This window comes from Pseudoliparis swirei, chromosome 24 (genome assembly GCF_029220125.1).
Source record: "Pseudoliparis swirei isolate HS2019 ecotype Mariana Trench chromosome 24, NWPU_hadal_v1, whole genome shotgun sequence".
NCBI lineage: Eukaryota > Metazoa > Chordata > Actinopteri > Perciformes > Liparidae > Pseudoliparis > Pseudoliparis swirei.
In genome coordinates, this window is record NC_079411.1 from 20,308,101 (window position 1) to 20,330,333 (window position 22,233).

General features: G+C 38.9%; 1 protein-coding gene across 1 annotated transcript; it reads left to right on the plus strand.

Moving 5' to 3' along the window:
- The first annotated feature begins 438 nt into the window (after window positions 1-438).
- Window positions 439-22,057, plus strand: LOC130190258 (CD209 antigen-like protein E). Its single transcript, XM_056409577.1, has 8 exons — window positions 439-538; window positions 753-857; window positions 15,030-15,122; window positions 15,213-15,234; window positions 15,289-15,437; window positions 21,162-21,286; window positions 21,420-21,520; window positions 21,916-22,057. The coding sequence occupies exons 1-8, from the start codon at window positions 439-441 to the stop codon at window positions 22,055-22,057; spliced, it is 837 nt and encodes a 278-aa protein (XP_056265552.1).
- The last annotated feature ends 176 nt before the right edge of the window (window positions 22,058-22,233 follow it).

Consider the following 22,233-nt stretch of genomic DNA (forward strand, 5'->3'; position numbering starts at 1 on the left):
TGGGAGATGTAGTTTTAGCCAGAGCGGCCATTTTGTAGTGTGGCCGCTGTAACTGAGTGGGAATATAGCGTCCCTCCACTTCCTGTCCCCTTGTGATGCCACAACAGTTAAACATAAAACACCATGAAGAAAAATATGGTCACTGCATGACAGAAATAGAGGAAGATGAAATTCTCATATCACTCTTTTTAGTCCTCCACCAGGCTAGCAACTCTGTGAAGCTCTCAATACAGACAGTTAACATGTTGACTTGTCAGAGCAGGCGGAGAAGCAGCTGGAACTAGTAACATTAATGAAGGCTCAGCTCCATTACTGCAAACTATTATGCTGGGCAGTTAGTACACACCATACCAGTAAACCTCCACGATGTGGAACTCAGCCATCATTCATGTTTTCAATGTAAATACAGCTGTACTTTTTCATTGAGAAATCAAACGCATGACTTCTACCTTCAGGTGTGAAGAAGAGTTCCTGCAGAGCTGCTGCAGTGGTTCTGGGTCTGCTGTGTCTCTTCCTTCTGACTCGACTCATAACTCTGGTCTGCCTGTGTGAGTACTTTGTGAGCATGCTAATGAAGCCCTGAGAAGAACATGCTGGTTGACAGTGTCTTTTTATTTGTTTGTTTATGTGTCAAACAGTCTCCAAAGGCAACTCTGAGCGGCAAACGAAGAAGATCCACTTACACAACAATTACACCAACCTGACTAAAGAAAGAAACCAGTTACAGACCAATAACACCAACCTGACTAAAGAAAGAGACCATTTACAGACCAGTTACACAAACCTGACTAAAGAAAGAGACCAGTTACAGACCAGTAACAACAACCTGACTAAAGAAAGAGACTCTTTGCATACCGGTATCAAGGACCTGGTTAACATATTAAATAGTCTCCAAAAAAGATTTGAAGAATTGGCTAAAGAGAGGAACGATCTTTACCATAAGATTCGAGGTAATTGTTTATCTCTTCATTTTAACAGTCCGAATTAAATAACTTAAACTTCACTTACTGTTATCATTCTTCTTCGTGATCAAAGAGTAACTTAAGCTCCAAATCACTTTTATTCCCAGCTGAAAACCGTTGTATAGATATTTAGTAGTGTTGTTGATGGATTCAGATCTAAATCTTTACATTCTTTACACAAAACATAGATGTATACATGGCCAGTAGGGAGCGTCTCCTCTGATTGAAAAAACAAGTCAGATTGTATAGAAGCCTATGCGCTCATTTTAACTGTTTTTCTGTCGTGACCCGGAGTTTCTGTCTCGTTTTGTGTATTATTTTGAAGTCCTTGTGTCATCTGTCTCCCTGTGATTGTCTGCCCTGGTCCTGATTGTTTCCTTCTGTGTGATTGCTAGCCCCACCCTAATTGTGTCCACCTGTGTCTCGTTCCCCAGTGTCCAATCACCTTCTCCTTGCCTGTGTATTTAAACCCTGTTCGTCTCGTTCCCAGTGTGGCTTTGTCCCGTTTGGTTCATGTTTGTCGTCCTGTGTTACCTGTAAATTCAGAATTAAATATTGGTTTGACAGAAGTTGTAGGCATTTGGGTCCTCTCTCTCCCGCTGCGACATCCGTGACAACACGACATTTTCAATACAGCATTTAGTTCATTCATTATTCATTTCAAAATTATGGTCCCATTTAGAGTCAAGTGGTCCATAAAGTGAAGTATGCTGTAGGGTGGGGCTACCTTGGGATAGACAGCTCGACACCTACAAGAGCCGTATAAGTCTCTATGTCCCTCCCCTGCCTTTAACATTTGGTCACTTCTGTTCATTGGTTGCAAAAAAGCGACGATGGCGATGGACAAATTATCGAACTCAAGGTTGCAAAACATGACATCTCTTGAAGAAAATATCCGATTTCACGCTAAATCTTTTATGCTTTTTCAACATTACAGCGTTGAGAAAACGTACGATACCATCGGCAGCTTAGCTGTTTAACTTTTGGAGTCTAGTACATTTTTACACCAGCAACTTTGGTGCTGTGGTTTTTTCACAGATTCCACAACAGAGCATTTTGAATTTGAACTGTTTCTTGCTCCTTCTAATCATTACTAGCATTTAGCTGTCAAGCCTCATGGATATTGTAGATTCTGCTATAACACACTTACACCATGTCTGGTACAATCTATATTATATCTGCCCTTTGTTGTCAAAATGGATAATAAGTTGTTAATTCCTTAATTTTGTATTGACTAACTATTCTCGTTCACTTCAGTGACGGTTTGAACCCAAAAGAAGACTTTAAAAAAAAGATTTTTGTCCACATTTTCTTTTTTAATTACTGAGCTATTACATAATTTTTTTCCCAAGGATACGAGTATACCCCCAACCATATGAGAGATAGAGGTCCTGGGAGTGACTGATCCAGAGACCGAGGGTAGATGGCAATGGGTGGACAGGACTCCGCTGACCAAAAGGTACTTTACACACCATTATTGTGGTACTTTAACCAAAACAGTTCAATGTTATTAACCCATCAACCTTTCTCAAGATTACAAAAACATTTTTGGAACCCCTTAAAAAACAAGATGATGCATCTCAAAGGGTTAATTGTGAAATGTGTCAGTACAGTGTCACTGGTACAGACCTGAAGACGGCAGACCATCTTACGGCTCCTCAGTGGCGCTGACAACATTCCAAGAAGAAATTTGAGATGCTTATTGTTTGCACAGTCAACATTTGTCTTCTATTTCATTGTAGTTGTATTCAAAGAACATTGTTCATGTTATATTTAAATGATTGTGTTATAAATACCAAGGAATTGTTGCCTTTGTCCTTTAAGTAGAAACTTTATAAAGGTTTAAAGCTGTTTTAAATATGGTGATGGTTAAAAGACATTCAAAAGTGGATTAAAAGTGAACGTTGAATAAATGTTCACGTTTGGTCTTCGACCATATTTTACCGGGCTTTCAATGGAAAAATGTAGATGTGGTTTCTTAGGTAGTCTCTGAAATGACGATATACTCGAAACATGAACGCTCAATCAACGTCTTCTTCAATAGTCGATGAGAAACATTGACTTTAAAAAAAAATGTTTTACCACCAATACATGATTCTTATACGAATTTATTCATTTTGCAGTTGTATATGTTCTATTTCTGTTACATAATGTTGGGTAATATAATATAACATAATGTATCTTATTTTTGTATGTTTTGACAGATGCAGCTTGGATACTCATTTTGGATGTTGTTTGTGTGTCAACCTGAGACCAAAATCCCCCCCACACCCACCCCCCATTCTAGAGTTGGTGTCCTCTCTCTTATTCCTTTTAATTGCAAATATTGTCTTCAAGTTGCTGGTACTGTACTGCATTGTTGTTGATTATTATAATAATAAATCATACAATTTATTATTATGATAATCAACAACAATGCAGTACAATTATATCGATATGTATTTGTAATATTTTGCTTTACACAGTAAGTTTTACAAATAAAGGTTTAAGTCAAGCCTGATGTAATCTCTTCCACACTGTGAGACGAAAATAAAATCTAAAAAATAAGTGAAAACAATAAGCATTCACTGATCAGCCCTCTTTGAAAAGAACTGGACTTTTTCAGATCCAGTCCAAAATGGTGGACCTGTGGAGGTCTCTCTTCTATTAGTCTCAGTTTATGTGCCGGAAATGGTGTTTTTCCTGTGTATGTATGCAGGCACGTGCTCAGATAGAGCCCTAGTGGTGCTCAAGCACCAGCCCTTTTGCCCTGGATGAGAAAAGTGCCCTTTTTGCTGGAGACAATTTTTTTTCATTCATCAGTATTTAAGAATAAAAGTTACTCTCTCTGTCATCTATGGAGGACTTAAAATGACTTAAGTATAAATAAATAAATGCATGAATAAATATAGGAATAAATAAATGCATAAATAAATGTATAAATAAATAGAGGAATAAATAAACAAATGCTTAAATAAATGTATAAATAAATACAAGAATACATAAATAAAATGCTTAAATAAATGTATAACTGAATAAATAAATACAGGAATAAATCAATCTGAGTTATACCTAAACAAGACATCATTAAATAATCTATTTCTACATTTCTGTGTTTCTTCATTTATTTATGCGTGACATTTACGTGTCCTTATATTCAAATGAGCTGGGGCGGTCCGAACCTCTGTCTAATGCAGGGATGCCAGGGTGAAATTGGACAGGGGGCCAGATTTTTTTCAAGTGAGATCTCAGGGGGCCGGATTACACTTTCGGACTGAAAAGGCCAAACACTGACTCAACACATGGATAGGTAGGCTATTTGAAAGTATTCATGAAGGCCTACACATCATTAAGAAATTGCATTGGCACCATGCCTCACAAGGAGGCCTATACAATTACATAGCCTAAAGCAGGAGACAGTTACCCTCTAAAAACGTAACATTTTCCTATCCATGCAAGTAGCCTACATATATAAATTAGAAATGCACCAAAATAGACTAGGTGCCAACAAAACACATTTCCTATAAATAACACAAGTGTAAACAGTTTTATTATATTTTTTTAGTATTTATTTTGTGTTGGTTTAAATTGGGATTACATATCCCAAACATATCATAACCCCCCACACTCACATGAGATAAATTCATATCAACAAAGCACACTGATGTCATCAAATTCATATCACAATTCATATCATCAGCTATGTTATACTCCTTAGCTACTATGGAGGACTCAAAATGACTTAAGTATAAATAAATAAATGCATGAATAAATATGGGAATAAATAAATAAATGCTTAAATAAATGTATAAATGCTTAAATAAATGTATAAATGAATAAATAAATGTATAAATAAATGCTTAAATAAATAAATAAATACAGGAATGAATCAATATAAGTTATAAATCAACAGGACATCATTAAATAAATATATTTCTACATTTCTGTATTTCTTCATTTATGTGTCCACACGTATTTCTTCATTTATTTATGTGTGACATTTACGTGTCCGTATATTCAAATGAGCTGGGCGGTCCGAACCTCTGTCTAAAGCATGATTGGTCACAGGAGTGTGATGCACCTGGTGTGTTGTGCTCTACTATTTCTGCCTGGCACATGATGCTGAAGTTGGCTCGCTCAGCTCACCGTTAGCAGAAGTTAGCCTAGACAGCTTTTTGACTTCAGCCGTTTATCAATTCCAAGTACACCACCGAGTACAGACTCGTGTTCTTTTGGATTCTGGTCTTGGTAGTCCAGACTCTCGAGGACGCAGGACGGTCTTTCTGGTCGTGTGACGTCACCACATCAACTGTTCTTGTTCATGAATTTACTCCAATTATTCACTGTAAAATACTTTACAGTGGAGTAGAATGTGTTGCGGTGTTCACTGTCGTTTGGCGTATACTCCGCCCACAGTAGCCTGGTACTTGTTCCCGAATAAACGGTAATAACTATAAAACGTCTCGTAGCTTTCCATCCTGACCCAGGGTCGCTACAATATGAAGTTATGAATCTCAGTCAAATTGACGTAACGTTATCTTTTAATAAATAATAAACTCGTTGTGCTCTTTAGATCCTCCAAAACCTAATTATATCTCATGTTTAGCCGCTACGGAGACGTCAGAGCCAGCGGAGCATTTCAAAAAGTCCTGCCGAGATCAGGCTGCTCTCGGCGGCCACACAGCGCGCTGAGCGCCCGGAGCTCAGAGGTCCCGCGAGCAGGACCTCAAATCTCCGTCGCATATCCTTATTAGGCTGAATCTCGATAAACCGACCACAGATTTGATGCTTAAACTACGAACTTCTCGACTGAAAACATCCTTAAATTTCATTCCGTGACTCAACAACAGTAGTATTTAGAATGTACAGACAAGAATGCATAATACACGCTGTTCGTCTACAGGTCCAAGTGCTAGGGATCGATTACTTATGTCTTGCTCCCTGATTTGACCAATCCTGTTCAACAATGAGGTTCGGACCGCCCCAGCTCATTTGAATATACGGACACGTAAATGTCACACATAAATAAATGAAGAAATACGTGTGGACACATAAATAGATAAATAAATAAATGAAGAAATACAGAAATGTAGAAATATATTTATTTAATGATGTCCTGTTGATTTATAACTTATATTGATTCATTCCTGTATTTATTTATTTATTTATATTTATTTAAGCATTTATTTATTCATTCATAAATTTATTTAAGCATTTATTTATTTATTTATACATTTATTTAAGCATTTATTTATTTATTCCTATATTTATTCATTTATTTATTTATACTTAAGTCATTTTGAGTCCTCCATAAGCTACAGCCACTTGTTGAGAACAAATAAGATACACGGGTTTGCCTCCTACTTCCCAAAATAAATACTGTTCCTTCCATCTTTCCTGAAAGATGCGACCTTCAGTGTCAACCTTCCTCTTTTTTGAAAACGACATCTCGATCAGCACTACTGGGGCTGCTTCAGCTGAGGCGGGAAGAAGCAACAGACCAACTGCCAGATTCCACCGAAAAGTAAAAAAATTATATTCAAATAAAAAAATTAGGGCTGTCAGCGTTAACGCGTTAATCTATGCGATTAATTTGGCCGCGTTAACGCACTAAAATATTTTAATGCAATTAACGCAACTTTGTTTACTTCCGGTGTTCGTTGAAGTTTTTACACTCAAACCGAGTGTCAAACCGCGGCAGTACGGTTTAACACTGTTTCCGTTTTTAAAACAATTATTTTTCCACGAAAATAAGGAGCAGAAATCAGTTTAAACTCGTGGATGAATTAGTCGGGTTTCCTCCTGCTCCTCCTTCCTCCCGTCTCCCCCTCTGATACACAGAGGAACAGAGGGGGAGACGTGTTGGGTGGCGCGGAAAGATCTCGTCACACGAAACCTTCACCGTGATTGGTCAATCCGTTTGTCTGTCAACATTTTGGAAAAACAACAACCAATGAACACTCAGTAAATCACAAAGGACCTCCCACCTCACAGGTGAAACTCATTAGCAGCCTGTCAGTTAGAGAGCAGAGAACACGCACGAGGACAACTGAGCCTCATTGAATAGAGCTGAGATTGTTCTGGAATGTTTGATGTAGAACACGGGGGTATGTGTCATATGAAAACGCCTTTAAAAGGTGAATTTATTTTTTTTGGTAAAATGTATAAAATGCCCCCAGCCTCCAGAGGGTTAACGTGACATATTTGAATGTCAGTCAGTTACCAAGGCCACTGGTTCTGCTGTTGTTCAGTGTTTTTTGATTGATTTGATTTATTTGTCGTTTGCCAGAGTACAGGTACAAAAGCATCGAAATTGCAAGAAAGGGTGGATGAAAGATTACAGCATAACATGAGGGAAGAAGGCGAGAAAAAAACACCAACCCCCCGACTATGCCCCGAGAGGGGTACAGTGGGAGCAGGAAAAAAACACCTTAGCACATAAGCACATACATTTTAGACATGACTTGCAACGAGTAGGAAGGGGGGAGGTAATCCAACAACTGGGTGATCTAAGCCCATCCATTGGGGGCAGAAGGTAACCAGCACCGACAAGCAGCCAGCCGGTCCAGCAGCCTTTCACGGCGCCAGCCACAGCCCCGTCCGGTCACACTGGGGGTAAGAAGCAGGCGAAGGCGTGGGATGGGGGGAGGGGGGTAGTGAATGCATATCAGTATGTTGAAAGTTCGTGTGTGCGTGGCCTGGTATGTCGTCCTCCCCCAGGCCACAACAGACAGAGTTCACAGTCCGCAAGATGGTCGTTGCCATGGAGATAGCCTTGAAAGGTCCTGGGAGAAAACAACCACAGGTGTCTGTGGATAGGGGGAAGGGAATGAGAGAGGTTCTCACTTCAGCGATCTTCAGGGGAGTTGTTGTTCCAGTAACGGCCTTGGCCAAGGCCCGTTCTGGTTGAGGGAGCCGAAAACAGATAAGATTGGGATTGTTTGGTCTTCCAGCAGCTACATCCAATTTGCGCACCTACTATTCCACCACTTTCCTCCCATTTTTCAAATCGATCCAATTTCGTCGGGCAGCCTTAGGGGGCTTTTAACGGCTGTCACCGTTTCCTTAATTTTCCGATAAACCAGGGCAACGCCAAATCCAAACAGCAGAAATCCTGTAATCATAGTTCCGAATAGGTAGATGTCATCTACGTCCTCCACGGAAAGGGCTGCTAGGCACACGACACGTCCATCGTGTAACCAGCTGCAACGTCCCGGCAGGACGGGCAGGTTCCCCCGAACCCAAGCTTCTCGTCGAGAAGACGGTGTCAATTGCGTTGAGAGACCAGTTGATCAGATGATCAGTTGATCGGTCCATGGTAAAGATGACAGGACCAATGGGGTCTCAATATACTTTTTTTTTTTACTAATCTGATGTTTCACTAAAGAAACAATTTATCATCCACAATATTAAATACCTCGCTGGCACTTTATAGGTAGGAGCCTCTTTGAAAACACAGCTCTGTGAAGTTTGGTCTTTAAAAAGAATGAACTTTGAACTTTGAATTGCGATTAATCGCGATTAATGAATTTCAAAATGTGCGATTAATTAGTTAATTTTTTTAAATCGATTGACAGCCCTAAAAAAATATTCTCCCCTTTAGGGATGGGTATCGTTTGGGTTTTTCCCGATACCGGTGCTAAACCGGTTCTTTTAAAAGGATACCGGTGCCTAAACGGTGCCTGAACCGATACTTCTTTTTTTTAAACGCACAATGAGGACATTAAAAACCTCTTCAGCCATATTCCCTGTAGAAGCCGTTATCATGGAGCACTGACTAACAACGGATATCAGACTGTTAACATTATATGATGTGATATGTATTGTCATGTGCAGACTTTATAGGGTTAACCTGTCACTGTTTTGATGGGCAAAGAGAACAACCAATCAGAGGTACTGAAGATGACACGTGACAAATAAAGTTTTGCTTCTGACAGCGAGAGTTACACTGAAACAAAGTGATGCCCCGCGGGCTTTATTCCTCAGTCATTATATTCCCGGTAACACCGGGTATACAGCCGGGACCGCTGGACACCAACACATCTGCTAGCAGACTGTCACACTGAGCTAGCGCTAGCTACGAGCTAGCTTAAACATGGTTATAATGGCTAATTTATTATTTATTGGGCTACTTTTATGAATGCAAGACTTGCAATCAACGTTACGGAACTAATCTGAGTTCCGGCTGCTCGTCATCATCGGTCTCCACGTGTTCAGGGGGACCGGTGACGGTCTCCCCATCGCGCCCAGCCTGACGCTGGTGTGCTCCACACGGCCTCACGCAGTCACACACGGTGCAGCCTCCGCTGTCAGAGTTAAATATGAGAGGCTCGTAACCTGCTGACAGGGCGGAGTCACCTGAGAAGTTCAGAACAATAGTTTTTTTCAATTTCAATCGGCTCAGGCACCGGAAAGAAGCACCGAAATGTGCGTTGCGTTTCGGTCCGGGTATTACCGGTTGTATTGGCACCGGTTTCCGGTACCCAACCCTACTTATCACCCGCGGACCGGGTGTGACGTGCAGTCGACAGATTCCACCGAAAATAAAAAAAATGAGATTAAAAAAAATTCTCCCCTTATCACCCGCGGGCCGGATGTGACGTACAGTCGGGCCGAGTCCGGCCCGAGGGCCGTAACCCTGGCACCACTGGTCTAAAGCATGATTGGTCACAGGAGTGCAATGCACCTGGTGTGTTATGCTCTACTACTTCTGCCTGGCACATGATGCTGAAGTTAGCTCGCTCAGCTAACCGTTAGCAGAAGTTAGCCTAGACAGCTTTTTGACTTCAGCCGTTTATCAATTCCAAGTAGCCTACAATGAGTACAGACTTGTGTTCTTTTGGAGTCTGGACTTGGGAGTCTGGTCTTGGGAGTCCAGACTCTCGAGGACGCAGGACGGTCTTTCTTGTCTTGTGACGTCACCACATCAACTGTTCTTGCTCACGAAATTACTCCAATTATTTACTGTAAAATAATTTACAGTGGAGTAGAATGTGTTGCGGTGTTGCCTGTCGTTTGGAGTATACTCCGCCCACAGTAGCCTGGTAATTGTTCCCGAATAAACGGTAATAACTATACAACGTCTCGTAGCTTTCCTGACCCAGGGTCGCTACAATATGAAGTTATGAATCTTAACCCTCAGTCAATTTGACTTAACATTATCTTTTAATAAATAATAAAATCGTTGTGCTCTTTAGATGCTCCAAATCTAATTATATCTCATGTTTAGCCGCTACGGAGACGTCAGAGCCAGCGGAGCTCAGGTCTGTGTGTTTATGCGTGTGTGAAGAATGAAAAACTAAATGAATACAATGTCACAGAAGTGGATGAAAGCAGGAAACTTTGCTTATTGTTTTCATGTTGATGTATTTTTCTCTCCGTCAACAAGAAGTTCATTAGCAATTTCCAAAACCCCGTATGGATCGGACTCACTGATCGAGAGACGGAGGGGAGATGGAAATGGGTGGACGGGACTCCGCTGACCAAAAGGTACTTTACTCAACGTGTCTGTTGTCATGGTGCACATGGCCAGACACTTACTACGATCGCTCTGTTCAGCTCTCTTTCATTATTGTGGTACTTTAACAAAAAAGTTACATCTTATTAACCCAACAACCTTTCTGAAAGTTAGAAAAACATTTTGGGAACCCCTTAAAAAATGAGATGAAGTAGCTGTACGGTGACACTGATACAGACCTAAAGACGTATAGCTTCTGTCAGAAGAATGACACAGCTGACGAGTCCTGAGCTGTTTAATTGATGTTGATAACTATCTCTTTCAATATCAATAAAACACTGTTTCTAAAGAAACATTCTGATGTTGGGTTTTAAAAGAGGAAAGTGTTCAAAAGAGTCTGGATGGAGCGATGTGTTTTGTGGAAAAAGTCTCAACACTAGGGATGCATTTAAGAGTATTTATTTGACATTCATTTCTGGTTTCTTTAAAGCCCAGCTGTGGCCATCTTCAGCCCACAGTCTGCCTCTAATAATCAACCAGCCAATCTAATGTCTCGCAAATAAGATTAGTACTTACAGTCTCCATTTAGTGAGCTTAAAGCTCCCAGTTAGTGTGTTGTTCTTACTCACCACCCCGATGGCATGCTCTCTCCTGCTCAGCATTTCAAAAGAGACTGAGCTTTGCGCCAAGAGAGGTAACAGCTGCTTTCCGCTTCCGGTTTAGAGCCCTACCCCCGGTTTTATACTTCAGAATAAGAGCCTAAACAGGAAACCAGCTAGGATCTCAAGGGAAACGCACCTCTACCACAATAAAAACAATCTCATTCATACTGTCCACATCCTACAGTTGTGATAACAATAAACCTCATACAATCAACATTACAGTTACAAATATAATACAGTGATCATACTTGTCTATGCTTCTTAATACATTAATCGGAATATTCCTCCCTAATATCCACTATGTAAATTATCTTTCTATATGCATTATTTAAAGCATAAGACTTCCTTATTTACATGTGCAAGTGTGCATAAAATCCATTACAACCGAACAGTTTCTTGCCGTGCGTTCTTTAAAAAGGAAAATTCATTTTTTGTTTTGTGATTGCAGCTTCTGGAACCCTCTGGAGCCAAATGGACATCCGTTTCAAAGGGATGAAGATTATGCAGAAAACTATTATTAGGAAAAGAATGGAATGATGACAAGTGTGAACATAAAAAAATGGGTATATGTGAGAAGATGTTGCCTCCATAACCCAAAACCAACAAAACAATGACATAACAACAGGGAAATACTCTGTTCACGTTCTCCAGCATGAACATAATGCTCAGCACTCTAACTGCTGCAACGATTCGGGTGAAGACATTTTATATTCTTTAATCTACAAGAGTGACCATATGCTTTATGATAGCCAGCAAACATAAGGGATCAATGTAGTGGAGTAAAAGTAGTACAGTGCAAGTATTTATGAAAGTAGTATATAAAGGATTCCTCAAATTTATACTGTACAGTATTTGAGGAAATGTTCTCGGTCACTTTGCAGGGAAATGGTTTACTTGTGCCTCGAGAAATTTGCAATATGTTACATCTTTTTAGGAGTGCCAAATCACAAGGTCAAATCAAGGATTTGTGAAGCCATGTTGTTTCCTCGTGGGAGTCCAAGAAATGGAAACTTTAAAGATTTTACGCCTCATTCCATAATGTAATCAGAAAACTCGGCCACGTATAAGCTTTTATTTTTCTTTCTTTCAGCACATTACCTCCTTATCACTGATACATTCGGCTTTTATTTCCCTTTCCTCCTCCAGTTCTATGTTTGCTACATTCCCTTCTTCAGAATATGATGAGTAATGTGTGACCTAAATTTTTTTAAATCATAATCCATAAAATATATATTTGTTTGTATTTTTAGTGTTTTTATGATTGATTGAACGCATAATTTCGTTTTAATTATGCCAACAGATGAATATAGTTTTGTGTTTTAGAGATGTTTTCATTTAATTTTCTATTTGAAATAAAACAGCAAATGGAATTTCTTCTGCTGATTAAAAGAAATAGACAGTTGTTCATATGTAAATTCACTGCTTAATAAATATGTGAATAAAAATGTTGTGTGATTCTTCAATTCAAGTTATAAGTGTCCTGCCCTACTGTAACTTCTCCTCCTACATACAAGTATTGCCACAGTTCATGTTGCATGCGAGTCAAGCTTTGCCTTTAATTTATCTTCCACTCCAATAATTCATCAAGTTATGTTTGCGTCTCCCGGTTCCCTCCTTCTCCAACTCAACTGCCACATTGAGATTCTCTGTCTCACATGTTTTGCTCTGCTGCACCTTCATGTGGTGGATGACTTACACGACATCCTGACAGACAAAACGTTTCTCCGAATAATTCAAGGGAAAGTGAGATACTTCACTGTGCTCCATTCCCTAAGTGATGAATCATATATTTTTCATCTATACAGCACATGCCTCCATGTTGACGGCCCCAAAGACAACGTTTACTGTTGGGCTCAAACTGAAACCCCCACCCTCCCACCCACATCCTGCCCTCCGTGCACATTGATATACCTGCTCCCTCCAGAGTCCCATTGGAAACAAATTAACGCACAATTATCATGTACAGATTTATTCTGTACAATTTTGGGAAAAAAGATGAGTCTCACTCCAACATGAAGAAATAGATTTCCCTTATTTTATTTGCTTTGTCTGTTTTGAATTTGCGAGTCTTCTTGTTGCATGTCTTGTAGGTACTTGACAATATCTAAGAGTACTCACTATTCTCACGATTAATTGTTTGTGCACCTATTGGAAAGCGTAAATATTGTACAAATACTGTTAGGTTAAGGTTTGTTTTATGACATCTGACTCTTGGGATTACAGATGAAAAATAGCCTCTTGGCTAACTCTTACAAATTTACAGAAATGTTTTTTATTAATTTGCACTATGCCTTATCAAATAAACAAAAGAAAAAAAAGAAGAAATGTAATACATAGAGTGCTATTGGACTTTTAGCACCAGACATATACAGTACATGACTTTCCTTTGTAGTTTTAGCTCATATCTTGTTTCACTGCATTTGAACCATGTTGTTTTACTTTAGAGTGATGGTTCAATGGGAATAATAAGGGTGTCAGTATGCAATTCATATGGAAGAGGGTTCTAGCTTGATTGAGACAAAAAAAGAGCAAAATTCAGACACAGATTCACATAAAAAGATATTCATGTTTGTATTCTACATGATTATAAATGGGACGTTACAGCACAACACCATTCGGATCTGTTGATTCATATTTATGCATTGACCTCTAAATTAATTCTTATTATATTAATAATATAACATAATACAATAAATGTTATTTTAATTTATATTAAATTATATATTATTGAATATTATATCAAACATTAGTTTGTGGAGGGGAACTATGGCTGGAAATACAGATGTGTCAACAATGGACATGAAGGATTCCCTGGTTACAGCTATTAATTAAAAAATACATAGAAAGGTCTTTTTTTATGAAAGGAAAGACCATTTAGACGGTCTGGTACTGTTTTGAACATAAAAAATCCGACTGTAAATTTAGTGCAGGCTGGCCAGATTGCCAAAATCTAAATGACAGTACAGTTATGGATCACATGTATTTATTTGAGTACTCATGTACTCGTTCTTAATAATTACCATCATGCACCTGCTTGCAAAGAGGTAAAAGTGGTCAACTAAAATAACTCACCCCACCAGCCCTCAGTTTCCTGTGACAGCGAGAGCAGAGAATCACATGCGTGATTGTGGTGCCGCCATCTGTGTTACTGTGATTGTCACTTTGTTTCAGTATTTTTTAGAAGAATAATTTTGTCATATCAGAAGCACTCTCAAGACGTCAGGACGCCCAGGACCAAAGTGAGCAGTCGATTCAGCTGAACATCATGGATCACCTGGCGGACGTCTATGCCAATGTAGAGGAACCATCAGGCCAAAAAAAGAGATTGTCAAAAAGTTCTGAAAGTGTTTATGAAGATGTGTTGATCGAAACTCTTGAGCCAAACAGAACTGGAGCAACACTCCAAGGTAATAAATACATCCAAACACATTTAGGATGTTGACTGCAGGTTCTTCACACATAGGCAGCACAGGAATGACTAAATAGGTTTTATGGTAAAACAAAGTATATTATCAGGAACAATAATGTGGAGGAGCAAGAGAGTGAAGGAGAAGGGGAGAGTGAGTCTGGTTTGCTGTCATTCATGTATTTGTATTTATGCTAATACACTTAAGGAGAACAGCTAAACATAAAACACCATGAAGAAAGTATGGTCACTGCGTGACAGAAATAGAGGAAAACGAAATTGTCAAATCATTCCTTTTAGTCTTCCGCCAGAATAGCAACTCTGTGAAGCTCTCAATACAGACAGTTAACATGTTGACTTGTCAGAGCAGGCGGAGAAGCAGCTGGAACTAGTAACATTAATGAAGGCTCAGCTCCATTACTGCAAACTATTATGCTGGGCAGTTAGTACACACCATACCAGTAAACCTCCATGATGTGGAACTCAGCCATCATTCATGTTTTCAATGTAAATACAGCTGTACTTTTTCATTGAGAAATCAAACGCATGACTTCTACCTTCAGGTGTGAAGAAGAGTTCCTGCAGAGCTGCTGCAGTGGTTCTGGGTCTGCTGTGTCTCCTCCTTCTGACTGGACTCATAACTCTGGTCTGCCTGTGTGAGTACTTTGTTAGCACGCTGATGAAGCCCTGAGAGGAACATGCTGGTTGACAGTGTCTCTTTATTTGTTTGTTTATGTGTCAAACAGTCTCCAAAGGCAACTCTGAGCGGCAAACGAAGATGATCCAGTTCCACAACAATTACACCAACCTGACTAAAGAAAGAGACCAGTTACAGACCAGTTACACCAACCTGACTAAAGAAAGAGACCAGTTACAGACCAGTTACACCAACCTGACTAAAGAAAGAGACCAGTTACAGACCAGGGTCGAGTACATACTAAACTATTTCCAAAAAATAATTCAAGAATTGGGCGAAGAGAAGGCCGATCTTCAGCGAGAACTTCGAGGTAATTGTTTATCTCTTCATTTTAACAGTCCGAAATAATAATTTTAACTTCACTTACTGTTATCATTCTTCTTCGTGATCAAAGAGTAACTTAAGCTCCAAATTACTTTTTTTCCCAGCTGAAAACCATTGTATAGATATTTAGTAGTGTTGTTGATGGATTCAGATATAAATCTTTACATTATTTACATAAAACATACAGATTTTATAGAAGTCTATGAGCGAATGAACCCACTCGCTAATTTAAAGTGTTCTCCAATACAGCATGACATTCATTCATTATTAATTACAAATTATGGTCCCATTTAGAGTCAAATGGTCCATAAAGTGAAGTATGCTTCAGGGCGGGGTTACTTTAGGATTGACAGGTCGACAAGAGTCGTATACGACTCTATGTCACTCCCCTGCCGTCCAAATAGCATCTCAGCTTTTTAACTTTTGGAGTCTAGTACATTTTTACACCAGCAACTTTGGTGCCGTGTTTTGTTCACACATTCCACAACAGATCATTTTGAATTTGAACTTCTTCTTGCTCCTTCTAATGATTACTAGCATTTAGCTGTCAAGCCTCATGGATATTGTAGATTCTGCTATAACACACTTACACAACTGTCTGGTACAATCTATATTATATCTGCCCTTTGTTGTCAAAATGGATAATAAGTTGTTAATTCCTTAATTTTGTATTGACTAACTATTCTCGTTCACTTCACAGTGACGGTTTGAACCCAAAAGAAGACTTTAAAAAAAAGATTGTTGTCCACATTTTCTTTTTTAATTACTGAGCTATTACATTCCTTTTTTTCCCAAGGATACAAGTATACCAACCATATGAGAGATAGAGGTCCTGGGAGTGACTGATCCAGAGACCGAGGGTAGATGGCAATGGGTGGACGGGACTCCGCTGACCAAAAGGTACTTTACACACCATTATTGTGGTACTTTAACCAAAACAGTTACATGTTATTAACCCATCAACCTTTCCCAAGATTACAAAAACATTTTTGGAACCCCTTAAAAAACAAGATGATGCAACTCAAAGGGTTAATTGTGAAATGTGTCGGTACAGTGTCACTGGTACAGACCTGAAGACGGCAGACCATCTTACGGCTCCTCAGTGGCGCTGACAACATTCCAAGAAGAAATTTGAGATGCTTATTGTTTGCACAGTCAACATTTGTCTTCTATTTCATTGTAGTTGTATTCAAAGAACATTGTTCATGTTATATTTAAATGATTGTGTTATAAATACCAAGGAATTGTTGCCTTTGTCCTTTAAGTAGAAACTTTATAAAGGTTTAAAGCTGTTTTAAATATGGTGATGGTTAAAAGACGTTCAAAAGTGGATTAAAAGTGAACGTTGAAGAAACGTTCACGTTTGGTCAACGGCCATATTTTACCGGGCTTTCAATGGAAAAATGTAGATGTGGTTTCTTTGGTAGTCTCTAAAATGACGATATACTCGAAACATGAACGCTCAATCAACGTCTTCTTCAATAGTCGATGAGAAACATTGACTTTAAAATATTTTTTTTACCACCAACAAATGATTCTTCTATGAATCTATTCATTTTGCAGTTGTATATGTTCTATTTCTGTTACATAATGTTGGGTATAACAGTGTGAAACAAAATACAAAAAAGAGTTGAAGCCCTGTACAAAAGCAACTCAGAAAAGCTAAAAAAGGTAAATAGAGAAGTTAATACTGAGGAAACTGCTGTGGAATTGCTGGCTGCTGTAAATACTTTGTGTGTGTGTTTGTGTGTGTGTGTGTGTGTGTGTGTGTGTTTGTTGTGTCGAGTCAGACGGGTCCCGTATTGAGATTCACATGAGAGACAGGAGGCAATGAAAGGAATTAAAATAGCAGTAATGGTAAACAAAGTAAAAACGTGTTTACCTGAAACAAAACTACTGAGGAGAAACAGTGCCCACCTGCAATTACTGGTTGCCATGGTGACGGCAGCTGCTGAATGGTTCCTGGGTCAGACAGTTAATGTAATAGATATAAAGCTGTGAATCACCACTCAAACTAATAAGAATAGTTATTCCTATTGCCTCCTAGACATTATGTCGTGATGGAGAGTAGAGACTCTTACGCGTGTTCGTGTTGGTGGCCAATCTCTCACTTCACCGTCTGTTGGATTTGATCAAATTATTTGAAGGAGCACGCACAATTTATCAAGGGCGCAAATTGTTCAAGGATAATGAGTTTGGGAGATATTTATTTGATATTAGTGTTTAGTTATTTAATTCTCAAGTAGTAATGTTTAATTATTATTGCATCCACCTGGGTAGTCCTATGTTTGTTTTTATACCAGAGAATAAGCAGCATTAGAAAGTCCTTTGTTCTTCTGTTAGTTTTCTTGTTTTGTTCAGTTGAATACATTATGATAAAAACATAATTCTGTATGGACAATGCTTTCTTTTGCCTGCGTAAACCACAAACCTGTGGTGCGCCAGCAGTGGCCCTTTGATTTATGTTTGTTCTTTGATTTTTTTTTTGGACAAATGGCCACGACATTGAATATGAGGGAAGTTGACGAATGATAACAGCTAACATCATTCTGCATGTGATGCCATTAGAATGGGGAGGGGGGTTTGGAGGGGGCGTGATAGCTGTTACCCAGAGATCCCATCAATCCTCATTTGCTCTCAACTACTCTCAACAGCAAAAAACGGCCCCCATGAAGTCGGGAAAGACGTCCAGAGGCCATTGACAAGGAGTCAGTAGACGGCGTGAGAAAGATCAAGGACACCCACATCAGACCGACGGATACTGTCTTTGAACAGGGACCGGGAAAACCGGTTCACACCCATATTTCAAACATAACTATGTGAACAAAATTAACAACTGCAAGTCCTCGCATTGTGGTTTGAGACAGGTAGCTCAGCCGTTGTCGTGGGTACATTTCAGAAAGGTGAGGAATAGAATTGGCAGAAACGTTCTGTCATATTCATTGAATGTATTTTAACTCTAAATCTGTCCTTCTGTACACATGACATCTATTGCATCTGTCCATCCTGGAGAGGGATCCTCCTCTGTTGCTCTCCTGCAGGTTTCTTCCCTTTTTTTCCCCCTGAAGGGTTATTTGGGAGTTTTTCCTGGTCCGATGTGAGGTTTTGGGGCAGGGATGTCTATGTGTACAGATTGTAAAGCACTCCGAGACAAATTTGTAATTTGTGAAATTGGGCTATACAAATAAACTGAATTGAATTGAAATTGAATGTTTATTTTATCCACATATCATCTTCCTAAAAGCCCTGAATCGAGACATCTAAGATTCAAAGCTGGCAACCAGCATGTCCAGTCAGTATGTCCAGTGGGATTAAAGGCCATCAGAAGTCCCATTTTCATAACGGATCTGTTGCTCCATGTCATGATTTTTTTTTAAATATCACCTATTTTTCTTTTTTTACCCAACAGGTCGATGTTGTTTTATCTGCTGTGCTCTCATGATATTATAGTACTATGTATGTATGTATGTACTGTATGTATGTATGTATGTATATATGTATGTATATACTGTCTGTATGTATGTTTGTATGTATGTATTTATGTATGTATGTGTGTATGTATGTATGTATGTATATATGTATGTTTGCATGTATGTATGTTTATATGTATGTTTGTATGTATGTATGTATATGTATTATAGGCTGATAGTTGAAGGTTTAAGTGTGAGCAGGACTGTGATTATAGATAAATCCAGAGAAAATCCAGTTATTCACATCTGTTGTTTATGATGAACACATACCGATGAGCCCTTTAAACATCTTGGGAAATGTTGGTTCAATAAAGAATTTTGGAAAAATATTTTCCATTTTTGACATTCCCTGTGTTGTTCAGTGCAGATATTCTGTGAAGATGAACGAGGTCCACCAGGAGGTGAATTTTAATGGTGGCACTCAGTTTTCTTCAAAGTGACCTCGAGAGCACATAGACTGTCATCTCTGCCAAGTGGCCAAGGCAGAAATATGAAGATGTTTTTGTTTCAACACCGAGGGGAACAAAGACACATTGGTACCACAATTTTTTTGTGATCTGCACAGGACCACAAACTGAACTCATCTAGGTTGTTTACATTTTATATTAATCTTATTTATGTGCTCTGATTTTGGTGATCAACAGATTTTCTAAGAATCCAACTGTCTCTAGATTGTTGTAAATTAACTTATTGTGAATGAAATATAAAAATATACAATTACATCAAAAGTATGAAACTTTGTCACGCCTTTTCGTTTAAAAAGAAAGTGAACAACAGAGTAGTGCGCATGTATATTAAGTGTTTTTGTGCAGATCATTGTGACAAAGCACATTCAATATGATTGTGTTTGCCTCCTGCTCACCTCTTGACATTTCCTTTCAATATGTTGAGGAAACCGTCTTAGATAAAGAAACACAAAATGAAGAAGTGTGAGAGTTGATAATAACTTTTCTATGCTAATCAGATTCATATCGTCACCAGAGAAGAAGCAGCAGCAGCCTACAGATCGGTGCAGCTACGACCTTCATTTGTCAAATATTTAGAGTGTTGTCTCGAAAAAGGAGAGGCAGGAATGGCTTTGCACGCTTCGTCCAGGAGTAAATAACTTTTATGTTTTCTGGCAGCATCATACCTTCTGTAACTTGTTCTGTTTGGGTTCAGAGTATTTGGAGTGCATCATTTTCGTCAGAATCGGCTAAGGCTTCTGCCTCAGAAGATAAAAACAGAATTAGGAAACAAACTAAGAATGTAAATGTGTTATCAATTTCATACAGAGATACTGTCCAGGAAGTGAAATAAACATCACGCCTGCTACCTGATAATAATAATGTGTCTATCTGAATTCTGCACACAGAGGAAAAACTCTACCGGCTGGTTGCTGTGAGCTTCGGACTCCTCTGTGTCCTCCAAGCTGCTGCCAACATTGGACTGCGCCTTTCTTCCTGTGGGTGATTTGACATTTTCTCTCTTTTCTTCTCACCCTGGGCCTCCTGTGACTTATAATTGAATTAACTTCTGCAATTTCAAAATAATTTGGAACAAATAACACAAGCTATGTTAATAACGTGGGTGTTTTCTATCAGTGGATCAATGATAAAACGGCAACCTATGTCCATGGTCCAGTGGAGGAGTTGAGAGCATTATAAAGACATACAGCTGATATTATATAGTTTGTTCAGATCAAGCACAAATTAGATTTCCACTTTTGAGTTACAAAATATACTGGAACTCTTCTCACATGTTTTTGAATGTGTCAGTGAATGTGTACAAATTGTAGTGTGTATGTAATCTATTATATACAATTAAAAACACCATCAGCCTTCATATTTCTAACTACTTGGGTTTACAAATAAGATATAAAACATGCCTGTATTTCAAGCAGTTACCATGGAACCGACTCAGTTTTAGACATAATGTATCAAGAGCAGATCAGATGAATTATTCCACTGACACAAAGGTTGGGATATTGTCACATGATACCATAACCTCGGTGTTATTATGTAACACAAGAGTATCTTTCAGACTGTTCCGGTGCAAGGATGTCAGATGTTGAGGCTGTTAAGTCGAGCGCCTTTGGTGAGTGTGAAGTTGAACCTGAATAAAACTTGAAGACATGGAAAGACAAAAAAATTAACTTGTGTTTTACTGAAATGTGAACTTTTATGTTTTTTTGTTATCCTCAACAGATCATTACCACCAACAAGGATGGGTGTATTTTTACCACAGCTTCTATTACACTTCCTCTAATCGGACTTCCTGGCAACAGAGCAGAGCTGACTGTCTGCAGAGAGGTGGAGACCTGATCGTCATCAACAGCAAAGAAGAGCAGGTGTGTGAAGTGAAATCTGCCTGTCAGGGGCAAAAATTGTGAGATCAGTTCATTAGTCAGCAAGATGCAAGGTGGCAGAAATTGGTTGTATGTAAGTTATGTTTAGTAATGTTTTTATTTTACTGTAAACAAGGACTTTGCAATACAATTCCAACGGTGCACGTGGATTGGACTGACTGACGGAGAGGCCGAGGGGATATGGAAATGGGTGGATGGGACTGCACTCAACACAAGGTTCATAAATGACTTTCCCCCTTGTTTAAATCAATCAATAATAATAATGTAGTATTGCTATATTGGATATATATTACCGAATAATATGGTAGCCACCATCATAATCCCTCAGAAGTGGCAGCACTCCACTGAGTGAGTCCTGCACCACCTTTGATTTGTTGGGGGGTATGCTGTTGATGTATTTAGAGTTAGAGGTTATGGATCACTTGGCCTTTTTTTTAGGGTAATTCAAAGATTTGTGTTGTTTGTTGTGTTGTTTTTAAGCTAAGCAACCACATCACTGTTCAAAGGCCCTTCAGTTCAGTAATGTTCGTGACTGAATGTTTCTTCATGTGCTGCAGCATTTGGCCTTTTTTGGGTTTTCCTTGAATATATTATTTGTTGTTTGGTTTCAGCTACTGGCTCAATGGGGAGCCCAACGACCTTGAAAGGGAAGACTGTGCAGAAATAGCGTTATTCGACAAAGAAACAAGCTGGAACGATCAGTCATGTATTGTGGACAACTTTTGGATCTGTGAAAAGATGATGGCTCCATAACTCTGCATCCAGACCCATCAGTGTTGCAATACACAATATTACAACAGCCACGATGGGAATGTTTAGAAAACATAATAATAATTGAATCTTTAGGTATCAATTATACAATCTGTGTTCTCTACATCTTAATTTTCTTTTCCCATGCACTCACATTATTTGTCGTGCTACACAAAATA